The 11,468-nt window shown below is 59.5% G+C and overlaps 2 protein-coding genes across 2 annotated transcripts in view; one reads left to right on the plus strand and one right to left on the minus strand.

The window, feature by feature from the left end:
* The first annotated feature begins 44 nt into the window (after positions 1-44).
* WDR73 (WD repeat domain 73) lies at positions 45-4,621 on the plus strand. The gene is made up of 8 exons (XM_026041557.1): positions 45-101; positions 197-264; positions 614-702; positions 1,540-1,628; positions 2,151-2,218; positions 2,547-2,711; positions 3,385-3,759; positions 4,093-4,621. The coding sequence occupies exons 1-8, from the start codon at positions 67-69 to the stop codon at positions 4,329-4,331; spliced, it is 1,128 nt and encodes a 375-aa protein (XP_025897342.1). The 5' UTR covers positions 45-66; the 3' UTR covers positions 4,332-4,621.
* Positions 4,622-5,881: 1,260 nt separating this feature from the next.
* The window catches only part of ARRB1 (arrestin beta 1), a gene marked incomplete at its 5' end in the record, with an annotated part of 8,114 nt that continues 2,527 nt past the window's right edge, over positions 5,882-11,468 (minus strand). Inside the window, 12 exons of the mRNA XM_026041550.1 lie at positions 5,882-6,378; positions 6,801-6,852; positions 6,943-7,013; positions 8,013-8,036; positions 8,123-8,206; positions 8,411-8,548; positions 8,772-8,844; positions 8,954-9,038; positions 9,137-9,272; positions 9,915-9,982; positions 10,435-10,494; positions 10,761-10,957. Of these exons, the coding sequence (XP_025897335.1) occupies positions 6,261-6,378; positions 6,801-6,852; positions 6,943-7,013; positions 8,013-8,036; positions 8,123-8,206; positions 8,411-8,548; positions 8,772-8,844; positions 8,954-9,038; positions 9,137-9,272; positions 9,915-9,982; positions 10,435-10,494; positions 10,761-10,957 (1,106 nt within the window). The remainder of the gene's footprint in view (positions 6,379-6,800; positions 6,853-6,942; positions 7,014-8,012; positions 8,037-8,122; positions 8,207-8,410; positions 8,549-8,771; positions 8,845-8,953; positions 9,039-9,136; positions 9,273-9,914; positions 9,983-10,434; positions 10,495-10,760; positions 10,958-11,468) is intronic.

Raw genomic sequence — 11,468 nt, forward strand, 5'->3', positions numbered from 1 at the left:
GGGAAGCGCCGCGGGGCGCGTCACGGCGGGCGCGACGCGCTGACGTCACGGGCGCGACGCGTTGCCATGGAGGACGAGTGGCTGCTCGAGTCCCTGCGCCTGTGAGGGCCGCGGCGGGGAAGATGGCGGCGGGGGGGGACACCGGGACCGGGACACTGGGACCGGTCTCCTCAACCCGCCGCCCTCTGCCCTGCAGGTACGAGGCGCTCCACACGTTCGAGCTCCAGGCGCCCACGCGCGTTATCGAATGGGCCCGAGGGAGCCGTGAGTGCGGGGGAAAAAAGAGGGGCCGGGAGCCTGGGAGRGGGGACGGAAGGGATATAGGGATGTATGGCGGGATCTGGGATCGGGTCATATCGGGGGGGTTGGGGCTGAGTTGGGGGGGTCAGAGACAGGGCTGTCCCGGGGGGGGTGAATGAGGCTGTATTGGAACCCCCCACAGGCCCTGTGGGACCCATGGCCACTAGTGCAGGTGGCCCCAGGGTTCAGGGTGGTCCCAAGGGTTCAAGGTTGCCCCGGGGTTCAAGGTAGCCAACCTCTGCTCCAGGGTCTGACTTGGGGTGGGCCGGGCAGGGGTGTGACCCTCACCGTGTCCCCGGACCCCCCCATCCAGGTATCTGCGTGGCCGGGTACGGACACTCCGGCGGGAACGAGATCCTGCAGCTGCTGCTGCCGCCGACGCTGCAGGCGAAGGAGACCCAGGTGGGTGCTGTGTCCGGTCAGTGCCAGGCCCCCCTGTCCCCCTCCAGCTTCGAGTGCTCAGTCTGCAGATGCCATTGGACTGGGCATATAGGGATAGGACAGGCCTCCACAAGCCAGGTCTCAGCCCCTGCCACTTTGACAGCCTCTCAGCCAGCTCTTGGTCCATCCCAAAAGCTCTTTGTTGGACTCGATCATCTCTAGAGGCCCCTTCCAACCCTAAGGATTCTGTGATTGTCTGCCCTCCTTTTGAGGCAGTCGCACACTCCTGTGGTCATCTGCAGGCAGGTTGTGCCCTAACAGCTTCCTCCTGAGGTGTGTGGATGGCAGCAGCCGGTTGGGAAATAACAGGGATGAGGAGACAGAGGCCAGTGAGGAGGAAGGACCTCATTGGAGCTGCCATGTTGCAGAGGACAGGGCTGCTGCCCGAGCTGCTGGTGGCACCTGTGACTTGGCACAGTGCAGGGAAACGCTCCTGGTGGCTGCTGCTTCACCCCGGGGCACTCAACACACCTCAGGCATCTCCTCACACCCATAGCAGGCAAYGTGACCTCTATTTTTCATGGTGCTTTTGCACTGTGGACTTCTCTGCCCCTTCGAGCGAAACTCACACAGCAGAGCTCTTGGCAGTGCCTTTCTCCACATTTTTTTTCATAGCTTTTTAACTATTTTGTGTTTTGTCAGTCTTACTGTTGCAAAAAGCACCTGTGGAAAGGCGAGAGCTTTGCTCTGGGTGTGTTGCCTCGTCCCCTTTGCTGCCTTTTGTGGGGCAAGTGGCCCCACAAGCTTCTGAGCTTTGCAGCCTCAGAAGTGATGGCTCCGTCTGCCTCTGGTTCCTAGGGTCTGTGTCCAGAAAGAGATTTCAAGGTGGAATGCGGTGGATTTTCGAGCCGCCCGGTGTACAGCCTGAAGCACGTGCCAGACACCAGGTACGGCTTCCCCCGCTGCCTTTCCCTTCCCTTCTCCATTGGGAGAGCTCYCAGTTGGTGGCTCCCACAGGGCTTGGGCACTTGGCTCGCAGAGTGGCTGCTGTGGCTGTTCTCTAAGTTTCTCCACATGCAGGATAAGAAGATTTTTCCATATTTTTATTTGAAGATCACACAAACATTCTTCCCTGGCTGGTCCCTTTCAGTATTCTCCTCTTTCCTTCTACACAAGACCATGCTGCACTTCTCCCTCTTGTTAATCTCCTGCTGTTCTCACATGCACTAGTCAAATGCTAATGCCTGGGATCACACTTGGGCTGTGCAGGGTGCCCTGGGATGAGRAATTGGAGGATCCCTGTCCTTATGGCTCCGTGTCTGCTCCAAGCATGGATGGGAGCTCCTGAACGTGGTAGCCATGGCCAGAGCACAACYGTGCCCATCACAACTGGTGCATCCCAAGCCAGGAGAAGGTGGCTCTTCTCTGCTCCTGAAGATCCTGTGCTGTTTTTCTTGTTGTTTCCTCAGCCTGTTGGTGACAAGTGGCCCCCCAGACAGTTCCCTCCAGGTGTGGCAGGTGTCAGCAGAGGATTCTGGTAAGGGAACATGTTTCTGGGCTTGAGGAGCTTCTTACTGCAGCCTTTGTGTTGGTAGCACCACGAGCTACTCTCCCTACCAGTCTCTCTGCTTCCCAGGGATAAAATAAGGAGAGGAATTGGTGAAATCCTGGGAATGCCTCGGTTTGCTTTGTTCACTATCCTTGCTTGATGTGTTGAGAAGAGCAGCTTTTGTCTGGGAAGCTTTTGTCATGATTTCATTCTGGTTTAGAGGGTCACTGTGGGCTATGTGATGCATCTTAGTGCAAAAATAGGTTATTTGTGTCCTGGCCTATTTTACGGCTACTTATCTCTCTCTCCCATATAGATGTTATTAAATCTGTAAGTTCCATTTCCACCGAAAATGGCACGGGGCAACCTTGGGCTAAAATTGCAGCCACTTCTGCCCGAGCCCCGTGGGTTCTTCATGGCTCAAGGCTCAACAACGTCCAAGTTACAGAGGTTGAATCCAAGAAAAACGTCTACGTAGCAGGTAAACAAAGCACAGCCTTACCTGTGCTCGGAAAGATGAGGTTTGGGGAAGGCAAGGCTGCAACTCCTTGCGTAGCAAATGCTTCACTCTCTTATGGGATATTTTCAGGCATGTGCCAAAGGGCATAAAGATATTTGCAAACTGCCGACTTATGGAGTTCCTGAATGTGTCTATCCTGTCAAAATTGTTGGTTGGGTGTTGGAGAGGTTAAGCAAGTGCCCCATGGAGACTCTAACCTGCCTGTGAACTTTACTCCGAGTCATCCCAAGCAAGGGAGGTGCCTTCTCAATGCAGCACAGGGCTTTACGTGCTCAGAAGAACTCAGTTCCTGCTCACTGTGTTCCCAGGGGAGAAGAAGGGGTCTCTGTGTGTCCAACTCAGTGAGATGAGCAAAACAAGGGAGGATCAGCTCTGTCTGACCCTTCTGGTGACAGTCATGGGCCTGTGTGTCTCCTCTCTCCTTCTGAAGGACACGGGCTATGCATGGAAGCAGAGATGGGTCCCTGGGAGGTTCTTGGTCTATGYTGCTGGCCATGAATGAAGTAGTAGAATTGTTTGAAAGCCACTTCAAGGGACAAGGCTGAAAATCTGCTTCTTTGGGCAGGATTGTAGCAGAATCACATTATGGAAATAACTTCTCGTGGCACCTAAAACCCACCTCTCCTTTCCTCAGCCTCCAGGAGCAGCGAGGAGCTCAGCGACGTGGCCTTCCTGGACTGCAACACGCTGCTCGTGTGCTGCGCCAAGGGGCAGCTGTGCCTGGCGGACACGCGGCAGCCGCAGGGGCCCTTGGAGGCCGGGGCCGTCCCCTYGGTGCCGTGCGGCCAGCGGTGGTGCATGGGGGTCAGGCACGGCCCCCCAGGCCCTGCCCCGAGCTCCCGGCCCGTAGCTCGCCTCTCGAGCGCAGGGCAGCTCACGCTGACGGACCTAAGGAAGGTCTCCGAGCCCCTGGCCTGGGCCAAGTGCAGTGTCTCCTCTCCCAGCCCGAGCGCCGAGTTCCTGTGTGTCTCTTGGGCTCCTGCTCTAGAAGGCTGCCTTGCCGTTTCAGGTACGGGGTTTGGGCGCCTCTTCCCTGGGGGCTGTGTCATCTGTGTCCTCGCACCAAGACCCCCACTTCAAASTCACTTTAAACACCCTGGGGAGGACCCCTCTTAGGAGGGCTGCTGGCCAAGCCTTTGGCATTTGGGTTCTCCCCAAAGTTGGCAGCAACCAACTTCTAAGATGAGGTCCTCCAAAGCTCGGACCCTCTGCTCTCCTGGCCCTTGGACCTGGGCTTCTGTCCCCCTTTGCCCCAGCAGCCCTGCAGGGAGGGCAGTGGGAGCCCACGAGACAGTGGGAGCAGCTGGTGGTGACTTTGCTCTCTGCCTCYCTTTTATTCCAGGTTTTGATGGGACCGTACACGTCTATGACACCCGGAGCTGGGATGGCTCCGGCAGGGAAGCAGAGCCGCTCTTCGTCCACAAAGGCCACGTGTTCGGCGGACCCGATGGCAGCGAAGGCCCTCCCGTGGTCACAGCGCACACGTGGCACCCCCAGAAACCCCGGACTTTGTTGTCAGCGGCCAGCGATGGCTCCCTGCACATTTGGGACTGGGTTCAGGCTCGTGAGAGCTGTGGGTAGAGGAAATTTTGGGTGAGCCTCAGGGTGTTTCCTGTCGACGGTCTAGCCCGCACACGCCGCGAGATTCCTGTTTACTTACAGATGTAGCTAGCAGGCCCAAGTGTAACAGATACTATTTTATACAGTCAGAATTTTGATTGTGTCACTTGTTCAGATTGTAGCTGTGTGTAAGAGCCTGTAACGCCGAGGGCATCTACCAGCAGAGAACACTGTGCCCTCGTGTTGTCATGGGCCTACAGAGCGTGTGCTGTAGTGTTCACAAGCAGGAACTCTAAGAAAAGAGTCATAGAGTTCCTGCTCTAAGGAACTAAGAGTCTGTGCTGTGGTGATTTCGTGCTTCCCAAGTCTAAAACACCGTTGGGAAAGCCACGGGGTTGTAGCTACAATGGGATCCCCTCCCAACACGAGCCGTGTGGGCTCTTCCAGCCCGCGCTGGCAGGGGAGGAGAAGCAGAACTTCCCCAGCAGCCCCCGAGATGGGCAGAGCCCCAGACTGGGACACTCTGTAGCTTGGTGGTTCCCAGTGAAGGGAATGGGCTCCAGTCTGGAGCGGGTCCCAGCAAGGGGCCTCGCAAGGTGGACTCTCTGAGGAGAAGGGATGGCCCTGGAGTCTTCCCAGCAACCAGGCTGTTTCTTTTGCTCTCTCCTTTGCAGGGACATGGTGGACTAGCTGGTGCCTAGGAGCAGCAAGGCCAAGCCTGAGAGAATCGCAGAGCAGCTGGGGTTGGAAGGGACCCCTGGAAATMRTCTGGACAGGCCCCCTCAAAAGCAGGGCCAGATAGAGCAGGGTGCCCAGGACCGAGGCCAGGTGGGTTTTGAGCATCTCCCAAGGATGGAGACTCCACAAGCCCCTCCAGGCAACACGTCCCAAAAAAGCTCGAGCAAAGTGTTGCATGCCCTTCCCTTCCCTGTGTTTCGATTCCCGCCCTGTGACGGCACCGCTGAGGAGAATCCGGCTCCGTCTTCACGCCCTGAAGGGGGGACACGCCTGTTTATACGTGTTGAGAAGGATCCTCCGCGCTTCCTCATCCATCCCCATGAACAGATGATGTCCACTCCTCATCCTCGCGCATCCGCTGCTCTCTCCATGTCTCCCAAGCCCCTCGTTCCACCATYAAAGGCTCCCACGTCGGCTGGGCATCGTCTCCCCATTGCAGAGCCCGAGTGCTCCGGTGCACGGAGCCTTTCCCCCGTGACAGGGAACAAGGAAGCAAACGCGCYTGATATTTCTTTTCTAGGGAAATGAGGCTTAAGCAATAGCACAGTTTGTACTTGTCTAAACTTCCCTTTTTATTCCCTAAATAACTTGGGCCCTTCCTGGCCGGCTTGAACCGGCTTTGACAAAGTACTTGAGATGGCCAAGATATTAAGTACTTACAGCTGCCTGGGCAAGGGGGAGGGAAGCCTGGACCCGGGAGAGCCTGCGCCAGGGCCCTTCTCATGGAAACGCTTCAGGAGGGCCTTGGGAATGCTGTTCCCTACCCCTGGAAAGCAGGAATGATGTTCCGGGGTTTGCCCTCTGTGTTCCCCCCCAGACACGGGCACTGCGGCTCCTTTTTTTTCCCAGTTTAATAAACTAGAATAATTTATTTGACCCAACATGGAAACGTCACAGGTTAACGGTGGAGAAACCGAAAAAGCCAAGGACGGACGGATGGACGGACGGGACCAAGGAACCACTTTCCCCCCAAAAAAAAGAAAAAAAGAAGTACCACACGGCCCGCTCGCGTTTGCCCCCAACTCTCCACGTGGTGAAGGGCGAGAGGGGCCCAGCGCCCGCGGCCCCATCCCGAGCGTGGATGGAGAAGGAAGGTCTGAGCGCGCGGGGGCGGCCGGAGGTGCCAGGTCGGCTCCCGGCGCCGCTCGAAACCGAAACGGAGCCGCGTAGAAAAGAGAAGCGGGCGGGCGGCGGGGCGAGGCGGCGGGGCCCTTATCTGTCGTTGAGCAGCGGCGGCGGCGACGCGGCGCGCTCCTCCTCTTCCTCCTTGTCGTCCTTCATGCCCTTGAGCCGCTGCCGGGCGAAGTCTTCGAACACGATGTCGTCGTCACTGCCGGGGCGGGGGACACGCGCGCGTGAGCGGCGGGACGGGCAGCGCCAGGCGCTTCCAAAGAGGCAACCCCTTGGCAAAACCCTTGCGAAGCCTTGGCAAAACCCTTCCGAAGCCTTGGCAAACGGCATTTGCAAAAGGTTTCCGCACTGCCGACCCCTTGTGTCCCCCCTGGGATTATCCGCGCACTTTGGCGCGTGCACCGGAGCAACTTCCACGTGCCCAGTTCCCCCTCCCCACCATCCCGGCGCTTCCTTACTGTGATTATCCTGCKTGCAAAGACATGCGAGGAGAGGGGCAGAGGAGAGAGACAGGCAGGGCGTGTGTTAGCCAGGCAGGGTGGGCGTTAGCGGGGCCGCGCGCGGTGCCGCGGCGGAGCGAGCGCGGCGACGGCAGGCGCCCTGCAACGCGGCGCCTCTTACTTTGTGTCCAGCTCTATGAGGTTGGTATCGATGGGAGCTTCGTTCTCCGGAACTGGGCGCGGGGAGGAAGGGGGACACGGGGGTCAGCGGCTCGGCTGGYGGCACCAGCCCGCGGTGACGCTGCCCGCGCGCCGGCACTCACCGTCCCGGTGCGCCGGCTCCTCCTTGGGCTTGGGGTGCATGAGCGTGAAGGGCAGCTCCACGGCGACGTCGCTGCGAGGCAGAGCGGGGAGGCTGTGAGCACGGTGGCGAGCGCCCAAACGCGGCAGCTTTCGGCACCAACAGCCCCCAAACAGGGCAGCTTTCGGCGCCCAAATGGGGCGGCTTTTGGCACCCACGCTCCCCAAATGGGGCAGTTTTCGGCACCCAAACGGGGCGGCTGTCAGCACCAACAGCCCCCAAACGGGGCAGCTTTTGGTGCCCAAATAGGGTGGGTTTCGGCACCCACAGTCCCCAAATGGCGCAGTTTTTGGCACCCAAACAGGGTGGCTTTTGGCACCCATGGTCCCCAAACGGGGTGGCTTTCGATGCCCATGGACCCCAAATGGGGCAGTTTTCGGCGCCCATGGACCCCAAACAGGGCAGTTTTCGGCGCCCATGGACCCCAAACAAGGCAGCTTTCAGCCCCTAAACGGGGTGGCCGTCAGTACCCAAATGGGGCGGCTTTCGGCACCCATGGACCCCAAACGGGCTGGCTTTTGGTGCCCAAATGTGGTGACTTTCGGTGCCCATGGCCCCCAAACGGGGCAGCTTTCAGCTCCCAAATGTGGCAGCTTTTGGCACCAAAATGGGGTGGCTTTCGGCACCCATGGACCCCAAACGAGGAAGCTTTTGGCACCCAAATGGGGCAGCTTTCAGCACCCACGGTCCCCAAACGGGGTGGCCTTCAGCCCCTAAAAGGGGTGGCTTTTGGCACCCACGGCCCCCAAATGGGGCAGCTTTCAGCGCCCATGGCCCCCAAATGGGGCTGCTTTCGGCCTCCAAATGGGGTGGCTTTCAGTGTCCATGGCCCCCAAACGGGGTGGCCTTTGGTGCCCCAACAGGGCGTCTTTTGGCACCCAAACGAGGTGGCTTTTGGCATCCACAGCCTTCTGCGCTTGGGTGCTCCCCACTCGCTCCGAGAGGGACAGGGATGCGCTTGGGTGCTCTCCCCTCTCCGAGAGGGACAGGGATGAGGGGGATTTGGAAGCAGGACGGCCAAACGGGCCTTACCTGGAGGCCAGGTCTCCCAGGAGGCTGCCGTGGGGTGGAGGAGAAGACGCATTAGCCACCGCACCAAGCACAGACCCGCGGAGTGTCCCGCTGGGGGACCTGCCACTCACCCTCCTCGCGACACCACCAGCTTCACCTTCACCTTRTAGGACACGATGATGCCCAGGATCTCCTTGTTGGCGCCGTCCCGTAACCTGGAGGAGAAGGGAGAGCGGGGAGGTGGGACCCACTGGGTCTCCTCCACCCCATGCATCACCAGGGGCACCTAGAGTGACATCTCCAGAGCAAACCAGGAGCTTGCTTGGGTGCTTAGTTGCAAGCACTAAGTGGCTTGTTCCCCCCTCCGAAATAAGGGGTTTTCTTAGTGAGCCGGGGACAAGCAGGAGCTGGGGTCTCACAGCGTGCTGGAGGCCAGGTTGGTGTCCTCGTGCTTGAGCTTGCCGTCAAGCGCCAGCCCGCGCTTCTCCCGGTTGTTGGCGAGGAAGGGCGTCAGCGTGTAGACCTTGCAGAACGTCGAGCTCGGGGCCACCACGTCGCTGGGGACAACAGCGCCCGTCAGCGCCCAAAACCACCTCCAGAACCTCTACAGGCTGCATCTCCCCAAGCAAAGCACCCAGATGCCCATGAAGAAGGTCCCCTGCTCCCAACAAGCCCATCGGGGAGCAAGCCGGAACGTGCTGTGATGGGTCACCCAACGCAAGAGGCAACGGGAGACCAAGTCTTGAGCCAAGACCTGTGCTGGGACCAAGTTCTACTCACTCGGCGTCCTCCACGGCCACGGGGCACTTGTACTGGGCCGTGTTGAAGAGGCAGATGTCGGCGTACTGGCGCACTGGGGTGGTAGAGGCAGAGCTTGGGTCAGGGCTGAGCAGTGGTGGCACCCATGGGTGCTACAGATGGCCCCCCAGGATGGAGCAAGAAGGGCTGGGGTCAAAACCCACCCGAGATTTTGATCTTCTTCACCATCTTGTTGGTGTTGTTGGTGACGTGGACGTTGACGCTGATGGGCTCCCCATGGTAGTAGATCTGCAGGGTGAAGAAGGAAAGCAGGGCTGGTGAGGTCCCACGCCCCACCACGAGCAGCCATAAGGTCCCATGCGAGGCCACCCGCCTATGGGACCTACCTCCTTGTCCAGGGACGCCTCGAGATGCAGCGGCTTGTCCGACATGAGGAACTGCCGGGTGGTCTCGGCCATGGGCTGGGGGCCGGGCCGCTCCGGCGCGTACTGCACCTTGCGGATCACCAGGCGCACCGAGTTCCTGCAGGGCACGGCCGGGAGAACCCCCGTGTCCGGACACCAAGAGGCCACCTCTGGCCACCACCTTGGCCCACCTCATCCCCAGCCCCTCTTTGCTTGTGGGCTAAGTCAGAAGAACCTTCTACCAGGGACTGTCCCCTGCTGAAGACACTCGCCCAGGGCTAGGAAGGGGGACATGCGCCAGGCCTGGCTGTGCACATGTCAGGCTGTGTGTCCCCACAGGCTGATCCCCACGCCTGGAGCCACAGTGAGCATCTCCACCCCAGCCCCAGCCTGGAGAACACCTTGGCTGCACTCCCATTCTGGAGGACATGTCCATCCCAGCCATGTCCCAGGGGACATCCCAGCCCCATTCACAAGGCCATCTCCATCCCAGGCCCATGTTGGAGGCCATTTCCATCCCAACGACATTTTGAAGGCCATCTCCATCCTAGCTTCATTTTCGCAGCCATCTCCATCCCAATCTCATTTTGGAGACCACCTCCATCCCAGGCCCAGGAGGGAAATCATCCCTGTTGCAGGCTCATCCTGCAGGACATCCCCATCCCAGCTCCACTCAGGAGATCATCTCCATGCCAGTCCCATTCGGGAGGCCACCTCCATCCCAGTTCCATCCTGGAACTCCATCTCCATCCCTGCTCACCTCTTGTGGATTTTCTCCTCCAGGTTCTCGGCACAGAACGCTTTGACCTCATAGTCCACCCCGCAGGCCTGCAGGAGGAGGCAGGAGGTGGATAAATCCCTTCTCATCCCAACACGCAGCCACAGTGGAGGTGGCACATGCCACGTCCCCGCTTGGGAAGACAGTCTGATACTGGGGACACCCATGGCATGGTGAGAAGAGCCACCTCGGTCATGACAGCCTTGGGGACAAGCCCCAGCCTGCATGTCCCYGCTTCCCAGCAATGCCACCATCCCTGAGGATGCTGCTGGGCTCCCGGGATGTCCAAAATTCCTTAATTTTTCATCAAGGCAACACAAACAGCCTTGTGCTACTCTGGAGCGGAATGATGGCGAGAAGAACCACGGTGAGGACCATCTACCCCAGGGTGGAGACCATCTACCCCAGGGTGGAGACCATCTATCCCAGGGTGGAGACCATCAATCCCTTATGCCCAGGGGCCACGAGGAGGGAATTGCAGGCGGCATGGGGAGCACCTCACCTTGCCCGTGTCCTCCGGGCCCGGCTGCAGCGTCACGGAGCAGGGCAGGTTGGGTGGGATCTGTGCGGGAAGAGGCCACATGAGCAGCACCCGGCGCCCCCGTAATCCCTTCCCGCCACTTGAGCTGCAATTTGCCCTTTTTTTTTTTTCCCGTTTTAACCCAAATCCCAGGTCGCCCCATCCCCACCAGCCTCCCAAGGGTCATAAACCCCCTTAATCCGCCGCGGATCGGGCGGCATTAGTGCCGTGCGCGATGCTGCTGATCCCGGAGGCCGCCGTGCAGCACGGGGCCCCCTGAGGACCGCTCCGTGCCTCAGTTTCCCCACCTCGAAGGTGAAGGGGTAGGCGTGCTCGCCCAGCTTCTTGATGAGGCGCTCCTGCAGCCGCGTCAGGGGCTTCCTGTCCTCGGGCGCCGGCGGGAAGGCCTGCGCGTTGGCCACGAACAGGTCCTTGCGGAAGGTGAGGCCCAGCACGTCGAGGTCCTCGCGGCCGTAGCGGAAGGCGCACGTCAGCGTCACGAACACTGCGGCATGAGGAAAGTGGGGATGCGGGGGGCTGCTTGCGGAGGCCCCCCTGATTTTTGCTTGCGGAGGCCCCCCAACCTCCTGCTTGCAAGGAGGTGCATGCAATGTGAGTGCAATGCGGGCACAGCAAAGGTGCAATGCAGGGTGCAATGTGGGGTGCAACATGGTGCAATGAGGGTGCAACGTGGGGTGCAATGCAGGGTACAATTTGGGGTGCAATGAGGGTGCAACGTGGGGTGCAATGCAGGGTGCAATGTGGGGTGCAACATGGTGCAATGAGGGTGTAACGTGGGGTGCAATGCAGGGTACAATGTGGGGTGTAATGCAGGGTGCAGCAGGGGTGCAATGCAGGGTGCAATGCAGCATGTAGCAGGGGTGCARTGCAGGGTGCAATGCAGGGTGCAATGCAGCATGTAGCAGGGGTGCAATGCAGSGTACAATGAGGGTGCAACATAGTGTAATGCAGGGTGCACTTCAGAGTGCAATGGGGGAGTAGAATACTGTGCAATA

The sequence above is a fragment of the Nothoprocta perdicaria genome, unplaced genomic scaffold, assembly GCF_003342845.1.
Source record: "Nothoprocta perdicaria isolate Ctin4 unplaced genomic scaffold, notPer1 scaffold_288, whole genome shotgun sequence".
Lineage (NCBI taxonomy): Eukaryota > Metazoa > Chordata > Aves > Tinamiformes > Tinamidae > Nothoprocta > Nothoprocta perdicaria.